Source organism: Zonotrichia albicollis, chromosome Z, assembly GCF_047830755.1.
Source record: "Zonotrichia albicollis isolate bZonAlb1 chromosome Z, bZonAlb1.hap1, whole genome shotgun sequence".
Lineage (NCBI taxonomy): Eukaryota > Metazoa > Chordata > Aves > Passeriformes > Passerellidae > Zonotrichia > Zonotrichia albicollis.
In genome coordinates this window covers 24,286,452-24,311,204 of record NC_133860.1, presented here as the reverse complement: position 1 = coordinate 24,311,204, position 24,753 = coordinate 24,286,452, and the positions used below count along the sequence as shown (strand labels likewise).

The window sequence follows — 24,753 nt, the reverse complement described above, 5'->3', positions numbered from 1 at the left end:
GTTAGCTAATTTTTCATCTGGGTTTCCAGCTTTACCAGCAACCTGAGCAAGGAAAAAAGAAGGTGATTTCAAGACAAATTCTCACTAAAACAGAATAAGCAATGCAGTGTTTGCTACTTGTCTTTTGAGATAGATTACTTTGACCAGTTATCTTCACCTGTTGCTTTGTTATTTCTACATTTGTGTAAGTCACCAGCAGTGCAAAATTTGTCTGGAAATACAAGCAGAGATCTTTTAAGCACATTTTTCTTGTACTTCCTAGAAATTGAAGTCAAGATTGCTACTCCTGCAATAGGGAATTCAAATTTTGAAACAGCCGTGGGACCAAAATCATTCATAACATTGTCAGTGTCTAATAAACTTATAAGTAGTTATGGTTCATTATGACATAATAAAGTAATCAAATAATCTGTCTCCTATGCTGCCAGTGAATGGCTGCACAATCTGGGGAAAGCATAGCGAGCAGAGGTCATCCAAACTGGCCAACAGACATTCCATACCACAGAATGTCATACTCACTACAGAAAGTGGGGGTCCTGGTTGCTACCTGAGGACACTCTAGGCATCAGCTGGCAGACAGTAAGCAACTGTATTGGCCATTAATTTGACTTCTTGGTTTTTAGTTCCTCTCTTTTATATGAATTTATTACTTTTCATTATTATGGTGATATGGATTTTTGGTTGTTTTACTTTTTCCAATTCTCCTCCCTATCCAGTGTTGGTTGGTGAAGGGAAGGGAATGAGTGAGCAGCTGCATCATAATTTATTGCCCATTTGGTCTTTACCACACCTATTAATGCCTCTGGGTGCTGCTCTTTCTCAGTATTATCAAATCAACATTTTCTTACAGTGCCTATTAGACACTATAAGAAAGAATTCTGGCTGAATAATTCCTGCAAATCACCCACAAATGACTAAAGACCAGGAAAGACGTAACATGAGGAGTTTAAGTGGTAGGTGTTAAAATATTCACCTTTCTGCTTTGCAGTATTGTGTGTATGGGTTTTCTAACATGGATCCTCAGACATGTGACTTTTCTCTTTTTCCCTGAAAGTCTTCAGAGGTTTCTTCTTTGCTGTTCATTATAATGTGGATATCTTTGAGTAGGGTAGTCAAGTAATTTGGCCTTCCTGTTCTTTCATCTCAGATTTCCAAAATGCCTAGTGGCTTTACCAAGAGTGAAGATATTTGAATTTTTTTCTTTTTTCTTGTAAATGTTTTGCTTTTTATGTGAATATTAGGAATGTGTTGTTTAGTAATCATCCTATATCTAAAAATTCTAATCACCTGTATTCCATGAGGTTATTAAGCATGTTTATGCTTATATGCTTATTATGCATGTTTATGTTTACATGCTTATCAAGTTGCATGTAATCTGTACAGTTTGTGTGGTGATTTCTCTCTTGGGCTACCTACAGCACATTTCACATAGGCTAAAACTTGGCTTTGAAAGAAAACAGTTGCTTCTCAGACTAGCTAGTAGGTAACTTCTCCTAATGTTTTGACTTTAATAAGCTGTATGTATCACAGTCTTGTGAGTTTTGCTTTTTTTTTCAAAAAATACCCCAACAAACCAACAAAAAAAATCCTAATACCAAAACCACAAAAAACCCACAAGTGAGATTTTTTGCACATCCAAAACCAAGTAAGAAAAGGAGAAGCAAACCACTTTCAAAGATGTTGTATCACAAAGCTCTTAGAAAATATTTTTTTCAATTATCTTCTATTGTGAAGCAACAATATCTCTTTTGACGTCAATAAATGGTAGAGACATTATTCTAGCTTCTAGTGAAGTGAGACAGTTTCAGATTGAATTAATGCGTACACAGATAATGTAGCACACTTCTTTCTTGATAGACAATGAAAATGGGTGAAAATAAGAAGAAATTTTAGAAACAGTTCAGAAATGAATCAATTATTTAAAACTAAATATGTGCCTATTCTGCTAGGCAGGGAAATATATTCGTTTGCCACTAATCTAACTGTTGCTTTTCTAATACTTGTAGGGTTTTGAATGGCTCAGATTATGGTTCATAACACCCTAAATTAAAAATAACAGCAAAAGATATGTCTTACAGGTCAAAGGTAATTATTGCAGTCTGGTTTTTCTAGCTTTAAATATTGAGAATGGAAGATAATAAAGGTTCTGTATAATTTTCAAGAGTGATGTAAATTGTTTAATCAATTCAATAAAAAGATGCTTGTAATAAATTTATTTAATAAACTGAATGAAAAATAGTTTGAATTTTCCTGTATGGTACATTTGGGCTTTCTCTGGACTTGCAGATTCTGGCAGTGAAATTCATTTATATGTAGGTGACAAATTATGCATTCCTGTTACTGATTTCATCGTGGTTATATCTTACTGTAGAGTTCCTGATGCTTGCCTCTCTGATGGCTTTGATGGAAGAAGCATTACTGCTGTTACTGTGTGTGACACACCTGCAAGCATAGGGCTGGGAGAAACTGGTGGTTTTACAATGCCAGTCCACTCTGCTATTCACAGAGTCCAAGCTGAAATGAATATGCTTTTTAAGACTGTTACCTAGGGACCCTACACTGAAGACATACTTTTACCTCTGTGTAAAGATCCAATCGAATGCATTATAATTCCTAACAAATGTGTGGCACACATTCCTTGCTTTTTTTATTAATCTTATTATCTTGAAATACCAAAACCTCTTGCAGAGATGTCAAGAAATGTGTAAGTTAGAGTTTTGTAACTAACATTTCAGTAGATTTAATGGCACACATGGTAAGTTTTGAAAACCACCTGAACTCTATTTAAATTACATAAACAACATGCTAATATAAAAAACATTTACTCAATTTTTTAACAATATAGCCACAATCCAATATATATCATGGAATGAGTTGCAAAAAACAATATTCACAGAAAATACAACAACATTAATTAACGGGAATAAATGTGTTTCTGCAAATTATCTCACTTCCCCTAGTTTGGGGCCTTGACAAGTTCAGCCTAGTAGTATTCTCTCTCCACTCTGATTATATTCTCATTTAAAAAAACACATCAATACTTAAACAATTTATTTAGAAGAAAAAAAAAATCTGAAACCTAGACAGATATCCCTTCTTAATAGGTTTCTGATATCTGTCGCAGTGTAGCAAAGAAAGTACAGAGAGCCATTTAAAACTGGTCAAGTCCATAAAAAAAGTTTTGGTGGGCTGACCTCTGCTTGCAGCCAGACAGCCATCCAGCCACTCTTGTAGTCCTCCTGCTCCCCAGACTGCTGGGAGAAAATAAGATGGAAAAGCCCACAGGTCAAAATAAAGAGAGACAGATCATTCAGCAATTACCATCATGGACAAAACAGACTCAACTTATGAAAAATTTATTTTACTGCCACTTAAAATAGAGTTGAATTGTGAAAAACAAAAACCGACAAAAAACTGCTCCCTAAACCCCGTCTGTCTCAGGGGGATGATTGTGGTACTTTACCAGTAATAATGTGAAATATGAAAAGTTTTTCAAAGCTATTTTTAACGCTACCTATTTCCTGTCAGTAACATACAAATAAGAAAACCCATTCAATTCACTGCTTCATTCACAGCTTCCCAAGGAACAGGGGTGGTGGTCAGCCCACAATAGGTTGTCTCTTCTGCCTTGTCCTCCTCACACTTTGTTACTACAGTTCACTATGTTTGATCTATTTGTCTTCATTAGCCAAGGACACTAGGTACTGATTAACTGTGCAGTTGTACTTTAGGGTAATGGATAACTGATAAGCAGTATCTTTACTGCCCGTGATGGCATCCAGTAGTTCATCATGCAAGTATTGATTACAAATACCTCTTTAATGCTTTCTATTTTGCTTTGAAACAACTGGACTTAAAATAATATTTTGTGTTTCAGTGACACTGTTTGCACCAATATAACTGAAAGTATATTGTTATTTGACAAATACTTCATTTTCAAAGGTTTGTAAAATAGTCATGAACACAACATCCAAGGAATTTTAGTATTCGTATCTTGAATGTAGTAAAAGAAAATTTTCCCCAGAAAAAGGGCAACATGTTTATTAAAGATTTTGAAACATGCTAAATCGTTACTAAAATTTTGTATGTGTCATGCCATGTCACAGTGCCAGCGCACACATGAAAATATATTTTTCTCAAATGGCTGCTGTGAGATGTGACCAGAAACAGAGCAGAGCAGGCTCAAGCTTAGAAATAAAGAAAAAAACTTTGTTAACTTACACTATAATGAAAGGAATACACAAATTCAGAATAAAAACCTTCCAAAACATTCCTCCTCTCCCCACCCTATTTCCACCAAAGCACCGTGAGACAAAACCTTGCACTGTAAGTCGTTACCACCTCTCAGATAATCAATTCTCAGTTCATCACGGGAGAAAGGAGTCTCTCTTGTACCATAGTCTTCCACAGGAAACACAGTTGAAATTGAAACCTCTTATGTTTCCATGTCACACACAGCACCACCTCGAGAAAATCTACCATCATGACATCCTCCTTCCATGTGCAGTGCTCTCACCACTGCACATGGACCAAAACTGCTTACAGGGTTCCTTTTAGGGATGCTTTGCCAAGTACCAAAAAAACAACAGTCTCCTCCATTTCCACCTCTCGTAGAGCTAAGGATCTTGAGAACAGAGATCTTCTTCCCTGAAGCCAGAGGGAACCACGACACGCTCCTCATCTTTCTGTTCACTTCACTCCTGCACATGGCGTCACAGCAGCAGGTCACTCTCTTGGCTCAAGCCATTGCATCTCCCTAAGTGCAGTCTCTGTCTTACAGGAAAATTGGTTCAGTCTATGGCTATACACGAGAAAGTCCAGCCAAGGCCATTCCATCATCTCTTCCCACCTAGGATCCTTTCCCGTCTTCTTCTGGTATCTCAGGTCCCAGGTTGTTACTCTCTTCTTTCAGATCAAGGAGGATTGCGTTTTGCAGAGTTTTCTTTGTCTAAGAGAGGGCTAAAATCTTGGGCTCTGCTGCCCTCAGGACGGCTGAAATCTCACAGCACCCTGCCCGGGACTCCCACGGCTGGGCACCTTCCCCCCCGCCCCTTCACTTCCTCCTCTGCCTGCGTGCTGCCAGCACATGGTATCACATTTCAAGGTGGCTCTCTCTCTCTTTCTCTGAGGGGGCTGCCCGGGACATCTCTACCCCTCTGTCCTGCAGGGGCCAGCCCGGTTCCATTCCCCTCACCCCGATTCTCTGTCCGGGCCTCCTGGCCTATCTTAGCCTAGGCCGTATGGCTTCCCCTCCCCCACCCAGACTATAGCCCTGAACCTTTACTGACTAAAACAAAACAAAGACTTCTCGAGGGCGTTCTCTGCTTTTAACCCTCTGTGTTCTCAGAGGCGTGTCCGTGTCTTCAGTGGTTACACCAGGTGTCAATATTCAAATCTGACCACTGATTGGTTTGGCTATAGCTTCTCCAGAAAACACTTCGTTGTCAACCTATGGCAGTGTGTTAAGAAGCAAGACTATATCATATTACAAAGATAACTGAAAAAAGAGTTAAACATATGTAGCTTGCATTTCAAGACATAATATCAACATACAGTTTCAAAACAAGCATCCAGAATTAATTCTTTTCCCCTCTGACTTGTTCTATGGTTTTCTTACTGCACCAAGGATAGACCCTCAGCAGCTGTAAACTGTCTAATCTCCGATTTCAAGAGATCTGTGAAAGCTTGTGGTAGTGAGGATATGCTGCTGCTCTGTTTCTACATATTTCCTGATGTACTCCACAGTCTCAAAGAGGAAATGCTAAGCCTTCCAGCTCACTGCAAACTGACATCACTGGCAATTATTTTAGAAATACTTTCTCATCAAATAAGCATTATATATAGCTCCTGGCAGTTCAAACCATTTTTATTTGTATTGCTGAGAAGTTATCTGAAATGTTTTCTAATTCATACATTGAGTAAACAGCACTAGTATATCAGTGATTCCTCAGGATGAGTCAGTTGTAAGCAAAAGCTGAAACTCTTCAGTGGGAATTTTATGTAGAATTAAAGGACATAGTTTAGTTCTATGAAAAAAAAATACTGGTTTTGTTTACCTTAATTCCAGGTTTCTTCTTTTTTTTCCCTGTGTTTTTGTGAGTAACCTTGATTTTGCTACTTTACTTTGTCCAGATACTAAAAAACAATTTCATATTTACTGACTCATGAAAATGCCTACTAATTTCTGGATAATCTAGATCTGATCAGAAAACTGGTTTATTAAACAAGTGAAGATGACATTTGGGGGTATCTATTTAGTCCTCAGTGGCTATTTGCTGAATCACAGAGCCAGAATACTGGGTAACTTCTGTCAAGCCCTACACAGGAGAAGCCCAGATAAAGAACAGCAGAGCTGTTAAAGAACAGGACTGAAATGCACTCACAGAGTTCTGCAGGGAAGTCTCTGTAGCATCTGCTAGTACCATGTCTGGCATCTTTAACCAATGCTATCAATTCCTTACTTGAACAAATACAATAGAAATTCACTCCAAGCCTGAGAAAATTTCTATCAATTCACCAATGAGAAAAAAATTTTAAATCTAACATCAAAGCTGAAGACCTAGGTTTCACATTCAAAAGCAGAGAATCTAATGAAAATGAGGTAAAGAAAATAATCTATATATTGAACATGCTGTCTATAGCTTTTACAGTTGTAGTTTTCCCTCCCAGTAGGGGGTGGGATTTAATTCAAAAAGTGAAACCAGGAGTGTAGGTGCAAAAAATGAAGATATGTTTTGCATCTTGGTGTTTGCAGAAATAAGACTTCCAAATAATTTTTAGATTGCTTGCCTAATATGTTGTATGTATCTTGGTTATGTTGTATGTATCTTGGGCTCTTTATTATTTTTTTAATATAGTCCTTATTTTAAAATTCATTGAAAGATTATTTGAGAGGATTACACAATACTGTGAAAAGGAGCAAGATCTTCAGAAAAGAGATTGAAGTTATAGATGAGGAGAGCTATAGTACTGTTAGAGTGTAATATGCATGTTAAATTGCTAAAACTACCTTGGAAAAGAGAGATATTAAGATAAAAGTATCACTGTCTTCTGTCTCCTTACTTCTCCTTGGAAACTACACCAGGAGCACTGTGAACTCCTGTTTTGTTTTTCTGAACAGTGGCTTACATCCAGAATATGAAAACATTGAAGATTGCAGTAGTGTAGTAAGACAAGTCATTTTACACAACTTTCATGTTTTTATGTTATGTGCTTTTATATCTTATCATGTCAGTCAGTCACTGAAAATTGAAGTTCACTTCTCCTATCTTCTTTATGGAGGGCTTTGATTTCTCACATTTATATGAATGAGGACACATATCTATCTTCCATCTTAACTGAAGAAAGTAGTGCATCTTAGAGTATTTTTTTTCTTTCTTTTACACAAACTGAAGACCAAGGCAACAGACATACTAGCAAGGGCAGAATTGCTAGACAGAAGTATTTTGAAAGAGACACCACAATGTAAAATAAATGTCTTCATTCACACATGTAAACTAGTACAATAATAAGAAATTTTGAAATGCTAGTACCATGTGATGAAAAAGAAGTACAACTAAAACTTAGTGTAACATATTCCAGATCTATGGAATTACAAACTTTGATGATAAAAGAGATTATAATTCTCGTTAACTTCTAATTTTCCTAGACAGAAAAAAAATGAATATGTTTGTATTCGGTTTTGTGTTTGTTATTTTTTAGTAGATGTGCAACTTTTTAAATTTGAATGATCAGCTCTTCATGCTTTATGAAGGAGAGGCTTAATATTAATTCCAGTCCTCTGAAAAAAGAAGTTCCACTTTCAGGTGCATCTTCAGACAGCTACTTTATGGTAGGATGTATGAAAGTAACAGTTAGGAATGCTGGGCCTGTGAGAGGCTTGTGCATTTATGAAAACAATTTATAATGGGCCTTGCTAGCTCCTGTATATAACAAAACTTTTGCTCAGAAAAAATTTGGATATTGTGAATAACTGCAGCCCAGATAGAAAAGGAAGGTGGACTCGTGGGGTTGAGGACAATGGTCTAAGAGGAAATATTTACAGGTGCAAAATCAAATATGAAGTTGCCTGGATGTTGAGAATGCTTTGAACTATTACCAGTAATTCCTGAACTTTACAGACAGGGGCATGCAGATCCGTTTTTACAATTCCTTTTTGCAATTCCTTTTGTTTTTCATTATGATATTGTGGATGATTCTGGGACATTTCAAGTTGTTTTGTGTTAAAGAAAAGAAAATACAGTAGTGGATGATTGCAGTTACTGCAAAAACATAAGTTACTGAGATTTTTGACACATGCTTGCTAAGTATGTTAGGAGAAGAATTATCAGCCTGGCTTTCACCCTTGGAACTAGAAGTTGGTTTTTTTTTACACTTGAAACTTCACTACCTTGAAACTGGAAGTTTTTTCCTGGTTATATTTTTCCACTGATGATGAGACATATTTCTAAATGTTTGCTTTGTTTTCTACACCATTCGTGTCTGAAAACAAATAGCAAAATATGGTAGTATATAGTGCAAGATACGTGAAAAATTCCATGAAGTCCCAGATAGCACTCTGGGTTCCCATCTTTACGAGTGTATGTTAAGACGTTTGTGCAATTTAAAGGAAAGAACAGTTAGACAGAACTGTGTATAAGAACTAGGAAAAAGAGAAAATACAGACACTGTGATGGTGGTGCAGAGGTTAAGCGACAGCAGGATCTGAGGATGATGGTAGACTTCCATGAAATACCACTAAAAATTCCAGGCTGCTTTGACAGCTATAGGAAACATAACATGGGAACTCTGTATGTAACTCTGAATGGAAAGAAGTTCAAAAAAAGGAAAAAGAGTGAAGGGGACATTGTTAAAGGTGACATGACATTAAGAGTGACATTGTTACATTACACTTCAGCTTAAGGACTGAAAAACCCCAGCCCAAACCCAAAAAGAATGGGTTTTTTCTGCCTTGCATACTGTAGGCATGATTTCTTATTTTTGAGTTTTCTTTCATTTGTAAAGCGTTATACTAATGGTCAAATGGAAACGCAGAACAAAAACATTGAACTTATAGGACACTACTTGGTCAACTGGGTAAATAAAGATTTAGATCCTATTTTTCAAAAAAGGATCTAAATCCTTACTTTATTCCTTATGTACATATTTACTCTGGACAGTATAATGGTTTGAGGCAAAAAAAAGCCTCATTATGTTCTATCAGCTATATATACATTTTTGGCACTTTTAAAAGTGCATAAAATGAGGTTTTTTGACTAATAAAAAGGTCTCAAATCTATTGAGTGCATGCAAAAGGAAATATTGTAATGCATTCAAGTGTCAGTAAAACATTATTTGCTGTCACCTAGAATAAGATCTGTAATATTTTAATGTACCATTGATTTTTTGACAGTCACTAATCTCAAAAGTCCAGCCTTTATTGTATAGTTTTAGAGCTATGTCTCTTTTTGGTAACCTCTGTGTTCCTGTATGAATCTATAAAGTTAATTAACATAGAGGTTCTAAGATTTTCAGTACCTTTTATTGTTTCTTTAAATAAATTAGTTGTACATAGAAACAGAGTTAGTCTGAATTTGGGTACCATTCATGGGAATAGGGTTGAAATTCTTTCCTCTAAAAAACAGGTTACCAACTTTGTTGACCTTAGTGGTATAAATCAGTTTCCAAACAGATTGTACTAATTTCCCTGAAGTCTTTTAAGGAGTTAAAAAAGTAACCCCAAAGTTATTTAGGAGTACTGCCTTCTCATAATTTTAAACCTTGGAATTGTGTCTTTGAGAATGCAAATTATAAACTGGCCATGGTATTAACCTAAGAGAACAGTTTTTAACCATTTAAGATAGGATTGACAACACTTCAGATTCTGAGAAATATAAGGAAAGCAAACCATTAGTCAGCTTTCTGTTGAAACTTGAGCAGTTTATGAATTACCTATCATGCAGTTATTTGGAATTGCAAAGTGTTGATTTTCACTTCTTGGGTTTTCTTCTACTTCTAAATAAGTAAGTTTACATTACAGGGACAAATTCTAGGTCATTACTGTAATTTGTAAAGATGATCAATTACATACTCCTTCCATCTGCATCTTTGACTTCTTTACTTTCAAAAAAATGAACAGAGAGATATATTTGCATCTTCAAATTTTTAAAAATCTATTCCTGCACTGGGAGAAAAACAAATAAGTGTTACATGCATCCTTAGATCAGAATGAGACTTGCAAACTCAGGGTCTCTACCAACAGAAATCAATGTACTAAAGTCATGAATAAGAGAATTCTTCGGTAAATAGTGTCATTAGATGTCTTAAGTTGGAAAATGCAAGATGTGGCTGGGGGTGTGTATTCTATACCCATCTGTTAGAGCTGGGGCAGTTATCTTCTATTAATCGGGCCACCTGTTAAAACCAGGTGTGGCAGTTTTCTTTATCTCTTCCACAACCAATCCTCTCTCAGGGGAGATACTTTCTGTTAATGGTCCATTGAGTCTCACTGCTTGATTGATAAAATTACATCATCCCCTTGTGAGATGCTTTGCTCAGGGGGAGGAGCCAAGCATTCCTACCTGGATATAGTCTGAGATTTGGAACACCAGAGACAGCCTTTTCCCACGGAATCCTAGAGGAGCAGCTTTCTTTTCCACTGGATTCCTAGAGGAAGACCAGGCCCCTCTATACCACCACTGAACCTTCAGAGGAAACCTACACCCTTCTACAGGATCAGTGCTTCAACAGAACCTCATCTGTCACTCCAGGAGGACTGCAGCAATCATTTAAAGGGACTTCTATTAACCTGACCAACAGGGTGACAGATTGGATTCTGACTCTGTCAGTGTTGTTTTGTATTACTGCATTTTTATTTTTATATTCTATTTTTATTTTATTTCCTAATAAAAAACTGTTATTCCTACTCCCATATATTTGCCTGAGAGTCCCTTAATTTCAAAATTATAATAATTTGGAGGGAAGGGATTTGCATTTTCCATTTCAAGGAAGGCTCCTGCCTTCCTTAGCAGACACCTGTCTTTTCAAACTAAAACATTAGATAAATGTTGTCAGTAAAAATTCTGGGATCTTTGTGTGTAATGAACCAAAGAAATAAAAGCCTGGAGAGAAAATCTGGAACATGAAGCCCGTGAGTTTAAATGACAATATGAGACAAGATGGATGGGTGTAGGGTGAAGTTATTTGTGTGTCATGGTTGTGTCTATGCAATTAGCTCTGACTGTGCCATTAATGCTTCCAGGTGCTGGCCCATGTTCATCTGGAGTAATACAGAATCAGAATGCTTCTTGGCATGAATTCAGCCTGTCCCATCCAAAGCCCTCCCCAGTACCCTCCCTGGGTATAATTTGGCAGTTAAGATGCTCTCAATTACTAGAGTAGATAGGGCTGTGCTGCTTTGGCATGCTCCATCTGGCATGGCTGTACAATCATCCCAGGAGGCCGTCTGGCATTTCCCAGGGCCTGCCTGGGAAATGATGCACCTTTGACATCATGCTCTAAAAATGCCATTCTTATGAAGGGCTGTGATGTAATGTGCAGATTTTTAACAGCTGGAAAACAAAAAGCAGAGTCATGGTGTTGAGGAGGCCAGCAGATGACCACCCTCTTTATAGCCTGCAAGAAACTGAGTGAGAAATGGAATTCAGGTCTGGCTAGATCCTTCTTCATCCATCACTGCCTATGCCAAGACTGGCTTGCCTCCCTTTCTAAGCCTGATGATCAGACACTTCCTCTAAATTAGGGCAAGGTACACGTGTGCCTGTACTCCTTTGGAGGGTTGGTATCTTAAACTGGGAAACCTTCCCAAACCCTGCCGTGGGGCATGGTTTTATGATGTTGTCATGTCATGAAAGTCAGTTGTCTGCTAAGGAAGGCAGAACCCTCCCTTGGAATGAAAAAATGTAAACCCTCTCCTTACATATTATTATAATTTTGAAATTAAGGGGCTCTCAGGCAAAGACATGAGAATGTTGCCCGAATGATAAAGGACACAAAACTCGGATAAGTTTTGTGCGGCGCTTTATTGAAGGGCCCGGGGGCCTGCGGACTAGCGTCCCCAAAAACAGAACCCCAAAATTCACACATGGGTGTTTTCCTTTTATACACAAGCAATTCATAACAAAGTCTCCAAGAAACAGTGGCCCTTCGCAAAGTCTCCAAGAAACAGTGGCCCTTCGCCAAACTACGGACCCTTGTAATACATTCCCTAGTTCACGAGCAAAATCATAAATCTTCTACCTGTCCTATTGTATGCTATCCCCAAACCGGTTAGTCTTCTTACTCTCCTACCCTGGCTTAATGTTTATTAGGTTTCTAAAGCTACTTGCCAGGGTTACACAAAACTCAATCACATAATATCAACGGCTACAAAATTATTTTTACAAACCAATTCACACAAAACTCATAACTAAACTATAATAAAACATTTTGCTAAATTTCATTTCTTTTCCAACATTTCCCCCCTTTTGAGCATCCTTCAGTCCTGCTGCAAGGATGCTCAACCAACGGTATTGACAGTAACATCTTCATAGCAAGGTGGGGCATGTTCTTCGTTCTGCCGCCCACGGGTCATCACCTTCAGCAACCGGATAGATCGCTTCCTTTCCTTTTCAATCACACCTAAAAGACATCTATATACAATCCATATAGTCACCAAAAATACCAAAAGCATTAGTACATACTGTATAACGGAAGTAATCCAGCCAGACAGGTGAAGCCCCAAAGAATCAAATACTGCTCCTATCCAATTATGCTGTGCTTCCCTTTCAATTTCCTTGGTTTTTGTTTCCACTTCTGCCAATTGGGAAATATCTTTCTCCACTTCAAGTGTAACATTTGGAATGTGTACACAGCAATGATCTACTCTCCTACTCAGGTAACCACAAACTCCATGTTCTTTTAACAGTAGCAAATCCAATGCCATTCTGTTTTGTAAGGTCATTCTTGATGTAGCTTGCAATTGCAAATTTAGATCTTTAAATCCCTTCTTAGTAGCTGCTGCCAATCTTTCTGTCTGTCCTAACAAGTTGTTGAGCATTTCCCTATTTCGATATGTTGCTATCGGAGGGAATAATGACTCTAATATCCACCCAAATTGTACTCCTGTGCCAGGTTCATGCCACTGCTCCTCTAGGGATTCTTCCCTCTTTTTGAGTCCTTTCCTTTGAATCAATCTATTCTGCTTCCAGTATGGACACAATGTGGGAACCCCTAGGGTAATTTGTGTTACTGATCCATCTAAAGATAAATGTGTGGTCCACTGTCCGTGTCCCAACACCCAGACTAGATTTCCAGGACTGTGCACTGTAGTATATCTGCAATCTATAGGTCCATCCATGGAGTCTCTGCTAACCGTGTGATTATACCCCCTACACTCACATCCCCATTTTAATGCCATTTTCACCGGTACCAATCCAATTCGGTCTTCCGGTGTATCACATGTAAAAACCTCAGTACAATTCCAATCCTCTTTCTGCGGTCTGAACTCTCGGGAAGATGTAGACGTGATGATGGCCCTATAATGTGACTGATTCTTTACCCCTGACCATTGGATGCACCATTGTACTTCCCCAAGGTAACTATAGTGTTCCAAAACACTGGGTCCCCACAATGTCTTCCAACTTTTCCAGGTATCAAAATTCTGTGTGATATTCTGACAACTCATCTCATTTCGTTGGGATTTTGTTCTTATTTGTACTGTATTGCATGGCTCATCTACTGGGGTTGCAATCAAACACCTCCTGGTATTTTGAATCCAACCAAAATGATTTGGTTTCATTTCACATTCCTCTTTAGTCATAGCCCGAATGGTCATGCACAAATCCCTCCATACCTCTACTTGTTTAGGAACTGACTGGCAGGACCATGAAACATTCTTGAATGATTCAGGCATTTTGGTTACCGGTATTATTCCCCAGGGAATTGGTTCACCTGCAGCCTGTGGTAATGGCAGACAAGCTGTTATTTTAGTCACGTTCTGCATGATCCCAAAATCTCTAATTAATCCTACCACTAGGTTTTCCTGCTCAGCATTTCGTTCTATTGTATCATTAGCCTCCAGTCTTCTCCTTCCACCGTGTCCCTCTGAGGATTACATCATTCTGTCATGCCTCCACCATGCATTCCCTATTCTAGGATTAGTGACATTCAACCACCCACAACTTTTGCTTCCCTTCTCCTACCAGCTCGTCTCGTCCTCTACTCTGTCCCAGGTCAGTTCCCTATTTTGCTTCCTCCCAGCACGATCCCTTGTCCATGGCAAAACACTCATACTCACTCTTTTGTAATCAAAACTATCCCGTATTTTGACCAAACATGTATATTCTCCCGTATCGTTTGTGGTTACCTTAGTAAGATTCAGTACCGTGTTTCCTTGTTGTTTATCCTGATCCCAACCGACTTCTATCTTGCCTCGGCTTCTTTCAGCCCCCCGTTGCCATATTGCAATAACTTCACTGGCCTCAACTTTCTGGCTGTGAAACATAACACAAGTTAATTGAACATCCATCCCTTCCATGGCTGTAACCTTTGTTTCTTTAGCCTGTACTAAAATAGACCCTTGAACAGGTACCAGTCTCATGATTACTAGCAGCAATATAATTAAGAAGGCGGCTTTGCGCGGAAGATCATCCGGGTTGGAGACACTATCTGGGTTTCCCATTGGAACGGTGCCTTCTTTACCCTGGTGTAATGGATCCAAGCGTCCATCCCCTGGACCTTCACCGCCGTGTAGGTCGTCATCATCACCTGGTGGGGTCCGCACCATGATTCCCGTAGCGGATCTGTAATCCACTTCTTGATGTACACTTGGTCCCCAGGCTGGATGTCGTGGACAGAGTTCTCCAGCGTGAGCGGTTTATTCCACTGTAACGTATTTCTTAAAGAATTCAAGATTTTATTAAGTGACATAACATATTCTACAATTGCTTGATCCCCACTCACATGTACCTCCCCTTTTAATACAGTTGCATGATATGGTTTGCCATATAGTATCTCATATGGACTTACGCCTACCTTTTCCCTCGGTTTAATTCGAATTCTGAGTAGGGCCAAAGGCAAAGCCTGAGGCCAGTGCAGTTTAGCTTCCTGGCAAATCTTTTTGATTTGTCCTTTCAGAGTTTGATTCATTCTTTCCACCTGCCCACTAGACTGAGGTCTCCAGGGAGTATGCAAATTCCAGGTTATGTCTAACATCCGTGCTAATTCCTGCACTACCCCGGCTATAAAATGTGGACCCCTATCTGACGACAATCCTAAGGGTACTCCAAATCTTGGTATTATTTCTTTTAACAAGGTTTTTACCACCTCCTTAGCCTGATTAGTTCTACACGGAAAAGCTTCTGGCCACCCTGAAAACGTACATACATACACTAACAAGTATCTGTATCCCTGTGCCCTAGGCAATTCAGAAAAATCAACTTGCCAATAATCTCCTGGTTGTGGCCCAATTTGCAACTTTCCCATTTGTATTTGTCTCCTAACTACTGGATTATTTTTCAAACATACCGGGCACATTGCATTAACTCTTTTTGCCATTGTTAACATCTGATTAGAAATTATCTCATTCTTTAAAAATTTTACCAATGCTTCTGCCCCCCAATGGCATTTATTATGTTCTGATTCCAAAATAAATTTCATTATGCGAGTCGGTACCACTATTTGTCCCATCGGCGTAACATACCACCCGAGCTGATTCCTCTGTGCCCCTAGCAAGTTTATTAGTTTTCCATCTTCTATTGAATATTTGGGCTCCTGATTCAGGTATGGGGTAGCCGGATTTGTTCTTACCGGTACCAATGCCATTTGAGTCCATACTTTCCGTGCCACTTGCCGTGCTGTAACATCAGCAAATCAATTTCCTCTGTAAACTTCTCTTTCTGCATTCTGATGTCCTCTAACATGCATTACTGCAACTGCTTTGGGACTATGTACCGCATCCAGTAGCTGTAGCACTTCCTCCCGGTGCTTGATATTGGTTCCCTGTGAATTCAAAAGCCCCCTTTCTTTCCATAACGCCCCATGCACATGAACCACACCAAAGGCATATTTAGAATCTGTCCAGATATTAACCCTTTTGTCCTTGCTCAAGTACAGAGCTCTGGTGAGTCCAATCACCTCTGCCTTCTGGGCTGAAGTTCCAGGTAACAAAGCCTTTGCTTCTATTACCTGATCCGATGTTACCACTGCATACCCAGCATAGCGAGTCCCATTCTCAACAAAACTGGATCCATCAGTGTATAGTTCCCATTCAGGGTCTTCCAATGGTTCATCCTTTAGGTCGGGTCTGCTGGCATACACTTGTTCAATTACCTCCACGCAATCGTGCACCAGTCCCCCAGCCTCCTGGTCACTGCATAAAAACTCTGCTGGATTAACATGGTTAGTAGTCTTTATTTCAATATCATCCTGTTCTCTCAGGCTAGCCTGGTATTGCAACATTCGACTTGATGATAGCCAGTGACCCCCCTTTTGCTCCAAAACAGCCATGACCATATGGGGAACAAACACTTTCATTTTTGCCCCCAAAGTCAATTTCCGGGCCTCCTGAATAAGGATTATTGTTGCTGCCACGGCTCGTAAACACGAGGGCCACCCGGAACTTACCAAATCCAGTTGTTTAGAGAAGTATCCTACTGGCCTCTTCCATGATCCCACCTTCTGGGTGAGGACCCCCAATACCAGTTTTTGCCTCTCATTTACATATAACTGGAATTCCTTGGTCAGGTCAGGGAGTCCTAGGGCTGGGGCCTCCTTTAGTGCCTGCTTCAATTCCTGGAAGGCCTTCTTTTGTTGTGTCGTCCATTCCAACCGATGCTGCTTCAAGGCCTCATACAGTGGCTTGGCTAGGAGACCAAAGTTCATGATCTACAGTCGACACCATCCCACCATTCCTAGAAAAGATCTCAATTCCTGATGGTTACGAGGCAAAGGAATAGCACATATTGCCTCTATTCGGTTAACTCCCAAACGTCTCTGCCCTTGTGTGATCTCACAACCGAGATAAATAACACTAATTTTGATCAATTGAGCTTTTTCCTTAGAGACCTTATACCCTGCTTGGCCAAGCATATTAAGTAATTTAATTGTTAATTCCACACACATGTCCCTTTCCTTAGTGGCCAGAAAAATGTCGTCCACGTACTGCAGGACTACATACAAGGATGGAGATATTTGTTACCTGGGTTATCTTCCATTCCTCCAGCTCCTTGGCCAGTTGATTTCCAAAAATAGTGGGGCTGAGCTTAAACCCTTGTGGCAGTCTGGTCCACGTAAGCTGCCTCTTTCTCCCAGAATCAGGACTCTCCCACTCGAAGGCAAAATATTTCCTACTCTCTACTGCCAGTGGGATGCAGAAGAAAGCATCTTTAAGATCAATCACAGAGAACCATTTAAACTCCTCCGATACAGATGTTAACAATGTATAAGGATTAGCAACAACTGGATGTATGTCCTTTACTATTTCATTAATCGCTCTCAAGTCCTGTACCAAACGATATTTACCATTAGGCTTTTTCACTGGAAAAATTGGAGTATTATACTCCGATTCACATTCCTGTAATATTCCTTGAACCAAAAATTGTTTAATTAATGGGGCTACTCCCCTCCTTGCCTCAAGCTTCAAGGGGTATTGCTTTACCCTCACTGGTCGGGCCCCTTCCTTAAGTTCCACTTTTACTGGCTGGGCAGCTTTAGATTTCCCGGGGACCCCCGACTCCCACACCCAGGGTACTACAGCCTGCTCAATTTCTTCTGGAATAGGAGAGGCATCTACTTCCTTAATCACAAAAATGCCTGCTATTTGTTCCTCAGGTATCTCCAATTTCACCCTTCCCCCTTCAAATATTATTTTCACATTAAGTCGGGACAATAGGTCTCTGCCAAGAAGGGGTGTGGGGCAATTTGGCATATACAAAAATTGATGATCCAATTCCTTCCCCCCGAACCTAAGATTTAAAGGTTGTAAAAATGGTTGTTCCTCTAGCTTCCCTGTTGCCCCCACCACCTGTACAGTTGTGTCACTCAAAGGTCCTAATAATCTATTAAGTACAGAATATGTAGCTCCAGTGTCTACCATAAATTCCTGACCCTTCCCATCTATCTCTAAAACTACCCTCAGGTCTTTGTCTAGTCAGCTTTGATTCTGATAATTTCCCAAAACTAGTGCTTGAGCTGCCTCTGTTGGTCCTCCCGTAAATCCTCCCACATGAGTATTCCCAACTAACCCCAATTGTCGGCAAAATGCACACCGGTTTGGATCCAACCTCCCCGTGTTAGGTGCAAACCCAAATCCTCCCCGACCTCGTCCCCTAATGAATTTTCCTCCTTAAAAAGTGCATCAAAGATTCCATTATCTCCAATTCCAGTGTACCATTCACTGGCCATCCCACTTCCCCAATTTCATATTCAGGCCACCAACGGTTACAATAATCTATCATTTTGCTCTTATCTAACTCTTGAGAAAAGCCTTCGCCTTTCCACCTTTTCAATATACAACCTAATGGCGTATTTCCAGGTATTTTTCCATTGGCCTGCACCAAAGTTTTAAAAGTTTTAAAAGACATCATATTACAGCCTTTAATTTTTCTTTTTTTTTTTTTTTTTTTTTTTTTTTTTTTCTCTATTCCACCTTTAATCCCAATAAACCAATATACCTTTTCGCCGTCCTTCCCCAAGAAAAAAAAAAACAATAGGAGGCGAATTCCGGACCTGCGTACCCTAGACGTCTTACGGCCGGAGCCTAGGCTTTTTCCATTAACCACCAAACCAAATCCAATTATCACCTTTTTCCAATATAAAGCGCCTTCGGGCTTACCTTCTGCAGTCGTCCGACAGGCGCGGGGGGTCGGGCACGACCCGATGACTCCTCCGAGAAGTGCTCGGCGCCGGCTTGGAGTGGATCGAGACGCGAACCGCCCCAGCAACCCTCGGAGTCCTGCCGCGGTCGCCAGAAAACTGTTGCCCGAATGATAAAGGACACAAAACTCGGATAAGTTTTGTGCGGCGCTTTATTGAAGGGCCCGGGGGCCTGCGGACTAGCGTCCCCAAAAACAGAACCCCAAAATTCACACATGGGTGTTTTCCTTTTATACACAAGCAATTCATAACAAAGTCTCCAAGAAACAGTGGCCCTTCGCAAAGTCTCCAAGAAACAGTGGCCCTTCGCCAAACTACGGACCCTTGTAATACATTCCCTAGTTCACGAGCAAAATCATAAATCTTCTACCTGTCCTATTGTATGCTATCCCCAAACCGGTTAGTCTTCTTACTCTCCTACCCTGGCTTAATGTTTATTAGGTTTCTAAAGCTACTTGCCAGGGTTACACAAAACTCAATCACATAATATCAACGGCTACAAAATTATTTTTACAAACCAATTCACACAAAACTCATAACTAAACTATAATAAAACATTTTGCTAAATTTCATTTCTTTTCCAACAAGAATAGGGATAACAATTCTTTACCAGTGTGTATAACAAGGCAAACAAACAACAATAACCATGGCACAAACAACAACCAGAACCAGACCCCGGTGACGAGGCCCTTCTGGGCCGCAGGCGCTTTCCCCTTTGGGGCAGTTCCGTCACGGCCGGCAGGGGCGCTGGTGGCTCCCGCAGAGGCGGGAAGGGATGAAGGAGAGGCCTCGCTTCACAAACCCCCGGGGCAGTCGATCCCGGTGCCCCAGCAGGACTCCGAGGAGCACCAAACTGGAACGGCAGGAATCCCGGGCTGGTGGACGAGATGTAGCAGAGACTCCGGAGCCGTGACTGGAACCGTGGGATGTCTCGGCAGGCCGGGGGTGCGGGGCTAACGCGTAGCGAAAATTCCGAGCAGCGCCAAACAAGCAGGGGGGCCGGGGCAGCGGCAGCCCGGGTCCCAGCAGGGCATAGAGGGGTGAGCCCGAGATCCCGAGCAGACGGGGATAGATCCCTCTTTTAGTGAGGTGGGTGTTCAAAAGGTCCCTGTTCAGTGGCTGCTCCTACAAGCAAAGGCTCTTCACCTCAAGGCAGAAGAAACAGCTCTGGGCTGGCAACGAATTCCCTTCCCAAATAGCGGCTCCAGCCGTCCTGCCCTGAAAGCCAAGAGCGAGGGAGAGCTGGCAGCTGCCCCAGCCCTGCCCCAGCAGCCCCTCTGCCCCTCCGAGAGAAACTCCCAAAACCAGAGCAGTGCCACCAGACCCCTCCTCCCCCCGAGGCCTGGTCACCTCGCCGCCTCAAGCTCTCAGCCATCAGTGCTTCCCAGCAACTCAATGGGAAACATCCCACAAGTAAAAGGAACAAAAGTAAAGAAACCCAACCCCCAATGGAAGTTTTCTCCTCCAGAGGACTACGCCAGGCCAAGGTTTAGAAACTGAGAGAGGGTCTTAACCTTTTCTGCTTTTATCATTAATGCCATGTGTCCTTGTGGCACAGTCTGTCTCTTTCACTCAGAGTAAAAATTGTGCTCTTTACTCTTAGTCCTATTTTGGAATCTGATCAATGGAGACACTGAATTTCTGGAACAGCCAACATTATGGACTGCGATTTATGGGAGGGAGAGGCTGTTAACAGAGCCTTGAAGAAGTCTCCCTTGGGGACTTTTGCATTGCTGACAGAATCAGAGAGATAATTTCTTTTAGAAAACATCCACAGGAGGGCCCCATCTCCTGCCTGGGTATGAAGGGGTTTTTCCTATTAAAGGGGATAGCGAAGGAGGCTTGAGTATGCAAGGCATCCAATTGAAAATCAAGAGCAACAAGGACTTGGCAAAGTTACATTTAGATGTATAGCAGCAATATTTGATATGGTGCACCAAACAGAGGTGACAAACCTTGATAAGGCATGGCATAGAGCGTGTTATTATTTGCACATAGAGTATACTGACATGTGGCTTTTATGAACAGGTGAGGGGAGTTTGGCACATATGGTGCTGAAGAGATGTGTGTCTGACTGTCCTGGTTTAAGCCAAGGACAAGGATTCATTTTTCACTGCACACTGGAGCTGTGTGGTGTGTCTAGGTTGTTTTTCTGTGCCATTGAGAGGAATAGTGGATTTGTCTTTACCAACAAGCTGTGGGTTTGGTGGTAGAGAAAACTAGCACTGGGAGATAAAAGAAACAATGGGAAGGATTCCACTGATTGATGAATGGGAAAAGATATTTGCTTTTACAAATAAACTTTAGGTTTGCTGATAAATGAAATTAGACATTGAAAGATGAAAGAAATAATGGGGAAGAAAAACCCCTAAATTCCATAAAAGGGAGTGTTATACATTAGAAGAAAATCTTTGGTATCAGGCATATTCGGAAGTCTGTACCTCTCAAGTACCTCAGCCAATGGGGAAAGAAAGAAGGGAAATGCGGCCGGGAAATTAGGATGAAAAGAGAGTCTACGTCCTCTAAAAATTTGAGGGACTCCAGGGGAATGCCTCATGGCCTCTCCCTTTATTTGAATAAAGTAAACTGACTCCTTTGTCTCCTTTTTGGACATAAACCTCTTGTGTTTGTGGATTAATTTTCCTAACACCATGTACATAATTTATTAGGTGTGGAAGTGAAAGAGGAGTCTCTCTTCTGAGAAGAAGGAGACATGACTTCAGGAAGAGAAAGGTGCTGCACAGTGGGCATTTCTGGCATTCTGGAGGAGCAAGTGATGAATAAAGTGGTGAGAAGGTGCCAGCTATGGTCCTGTCACATCACTTCAGACTCAGTGGGCATTTTGCATGTGATCACTGTCTTTTATATATTTTTAGTCTTTGAAGCCCAAATTGTATTCCCAAAGACAAGAAGTCCCATTTATTTCAAGATTATACAAACAGAAATTAATCCCAGTACAGGGTTAGGAGATAAATCTGCAAACTGTTGTAAGAAATGGTGAAGAGTGTATCTGCTGAATTTGCCAATGTCATTAGTTGAGGAGTGGCTACAAGCACACCGGAATATAAAGTGAAATTCAAAGTAATTCTGAAAAACTGAGCTCTTCCCTCAAGGAGTCAAGAAGAAACCTTAACTATCAGGAAAAGATGTAACTGCTTGAAGAAGCTTAGCTTAGAGATAAGCAGAATGGTGAATATGAGCTGAAAGTCTTCAAATACTGCAAAGGCTCCTGCCAAAGAGTAGATGACTCCTGCCATCTCTTCTTTTTGATGAGATTGAACAGCAGGAATTAGGACTTTATTAGAAGACTTAAAAATTGGATTTTTTTCCTAACAATAAAAATTTTTAAGGATGAGATAGAAATATCCCACAATTATGAAGTTATGGGATATCCTGTGTTCATGCAGCCTTAGTATTGTGTTTTTGAGTGGAGTGTTCCCTGATGCAGATGGAAATTACTTATTTTCCCCTACCATGATCTGTGAAGAAGTGAACACTGGGTAGTGAAATCTCTCCTACCTGCATTCTTCATAGCTCTTTTAGCTTATCTGTCAGCTGTATTGCTAGTTCACATGGTATTCTTCTGCACACTTCAGTGAGCTATGATGAAATATAAGGAAACACTCCTTTTAGCTGATATAATCAATCATATGTAGTATATTTGAAAGCTTGCCCAGAGATAAAATGACAAGCTAATTTTAAGGACTGTATTGTCTCCTCCAGGTGTTTGATTGTGGTAGTAGAAATTCTTCTCTTTCAAAACTGGTGAACCTTCAGAGCCATAAATTCCTGAAACAGTTACACAGACCTCAGTGAGCTTTAGGAATTATATTAGATTCTTATTTTTGTTAAAATAGCAGGGAAGGTAATGTAGTTTTCCAGATAAGTATGTGGTTTGATTGCCTTAAAAATGTTGTCTTGTCATCTTGTGTTTATTGAAGGTGCTCAGGGTGGGTTGCTCTAAGGTAAAACACCAGATGTATTGAATTTCTATTACTTTCTTGCAACTTGCCATCATGAAAATGGATATCCTTTTGTTCAGCATGTGAATATTTTCACCTCAGCTTTACATGTTGACTTTTTTACTGCAGTAATTTTGTTACCTATCACAAGGGAGATTTTTCCCTCCTCTGGCCTCTTCAATATCAACATTTATATCATAGGGAAGAGAACAGCATTTTCTCTGATATTTACCAGAATGTTCATTCTGAACTTCTCAGGGAATTAAACAAAAGAAAAGAGAAATCCCTGGAAGTTCAGTGAGCCATTGACAAATGTCATAAATTTTTTTCAATGCAAAAATTGTCATATCTTATTGAATCCTCGCCATGTTAGTGTATCCTGCTCACATACCCTTTCTGAAACAACAGATTTTGTGTGTCAGTGTACTTGGAGTTAGAGATATAAGGTGTATCTCTAATGCACTGAGATACTTTCTGTCTGTGAAGGTAATTTGAAAAGCACATAGAAATTGCTGACTACTAGTATTAGAGGGAGACTGTTGCAGTGTGATGTCATGGTTTGCCTCAGATACCTCGGGTTTCTCCCTGTAGATTTCTTCCCCAGGTATGTAAATCACCTCTCCTTTACCCCACCCTGACCCCTGGTGAGTGTTGTCTGTCAGTCCTGGCATTCCAGAGGGGCTTCAAGTGATTCGAGTGATTCGCAGAGTTCAAAAGATGCCTTACACCCCTGGAGGCCGTTGGGCCATCCCAGGTGTCATTTGTCCCCTGAGACTTCTCCCCCCTACCTAGTTGGTGGGATCCTTACCCCTTCTCTCCCTCTCTCCCTGAGGTTAAAAAGAACAACAACCATGTGGTTTGGGAAGTTCTGTTGGAGTAGTTACTGAAGGGATGTAGTTACAAAGGCCTGTGGGCCAGGGATAAAGTTCTGGATCGAAACCCTCCAGGAGAACCCGACTCCTTTTCCTTCACCTCGCCTTAAAGCTTCTCTGCCAGAGGTAAACCTGAGCTCCTACGTGTCTGGACTTGCCTCCAAGCGCCCAGCTGCAGCACCCAGCCCGCCAAAGGTGTCTCTGAGGTGAAACCACCTCAGCTGCTGCCTTTGGTCAAGCAGCAAGGGCCGGACAAGCTCAGGCACGTCCTGATGCTGGCAGTTTATTTAGAGACACGAACAGGACGGGGCTGCTGGGAGAGCGACTTGAGCTATGTATTTTTCAGCATCAGTCTCATTACATTATTATGATAATGGAAGGATGCTAACAGCTTACAAATCTAAAAAACAAGCCAAATAACTTAATAGTACAGCATACTATATAACCTTCTTAGCTAATTACATGAAGAAAAAGCATATTGACAGTAGTAGAGGTCACACCACAGATGAGGCTGAACAAAGCTTTGTATCTTTTTAATTTTTTAAACAGTTCACCTGCAGAACTTGATCCATTGATTTTTAGGCATTTTTCAAAGAACGCACAGGCAAAACTGAAAGAAAATCCTCCTATTTCAATTAGAAACCCTGAGACTGGACAAATTGAAGGTCCTTTCTGATTAATCCCCTGGGGCAAAAGGTATGCTTCTGTGTGTACAGATGCTGGAATTGAGTGGGTCCCTGCCAAAAACGTCAAACCATATAGCACACCAGAACTTGTTGGTGAGTCCAAAACTGAGGAAGCAAGTACGCAGATGTGAGCTGAGCAGAGGGATCCCGGGTCACGCCTGATGTTCCTTGTGCCTGACGTTCTTTGTGTATTGGTGGAACCTGCAAACTCTGATTTTGTGTTAATGTTATTTATAAGTGTGTCTACTGTATGTCAAATGTTTGTTTCCTAGAGCTGATTTTTGGCAAAAGTTTGGGGGTTTGTTTTTGTTAAGTTATAGATCCCCTCTATTGGATTTTCAAAGTCAAATCTTATCTTAAGGCTAAAAGCAAAGTTTTAAA

General features: G+C 40.5%; 2 protein-coding genes across 3 annotated transcripts; both read right to left on the bottom strand.

Annotated features, from left to right (window-relative positions):
• Window positions 1-11,978: 11,978 nt before the first annotated feature.
• LOC141727126 (uncharacterized) lies at window positions 11,979-19,431 on the bottom strand. Of its 2 annotated transcripts, none has more exons than XM_074533014.1 (2): window positions 18,812-19,431; window positions 11,979-14,875 (listed from the first exon to the last, which is right to left on the bottom strand). In XM_074533014.1, the coding sequence occupies exons 1-2, from the start codon at window positions 19,099-19,101 to the stop codon at window positions 14,599-14,601; spliced, it is 567 nt and encodes a 188-aa protein (XP_074389115.1). In that variant the 5' UTR covers window positions 19,102-19,431; the 3' UTR covers window positions 11,979-14,598. The 2 variants fall into 2 exon arrangements, with proteins under 2 accessions (XP_074389115.1, XP_074389114.1); XM_074533013.1 differs by having other exon boundaries at window positions 11,982-14,875.
• LOC141727131 (uncharacterized) lies at window positions 15,850-18,291 on the bottom strand. The gene is made up of 2 exons (XM_074533024.1): window positions 17,177-18,291; window positions 15,850-16,841 (listed from the first exon to the last, which is right to left on the bottom strand). Exons 1-2 carry the CDS (start codon window positions 17,190-17,192, stop codon window positions 15,850-15,852), a joined length of 1,008 nt encoding a protein of 335 aa, XP_074389125.1. The 5' UTR covers window positions 17,193-18,291.
• Window positions 19,432-24,753: the final 5,322 nt, after the last annotated feature.

Coding starts and splice junctions, on each gene's coding strand:
- LOC141727126 (XM_074533013.1), bottom strand. CDS start 13,981: ATGCAGAACGTGACTAAAATAACAGCTTGTCTGCCATTACCACAGGCT.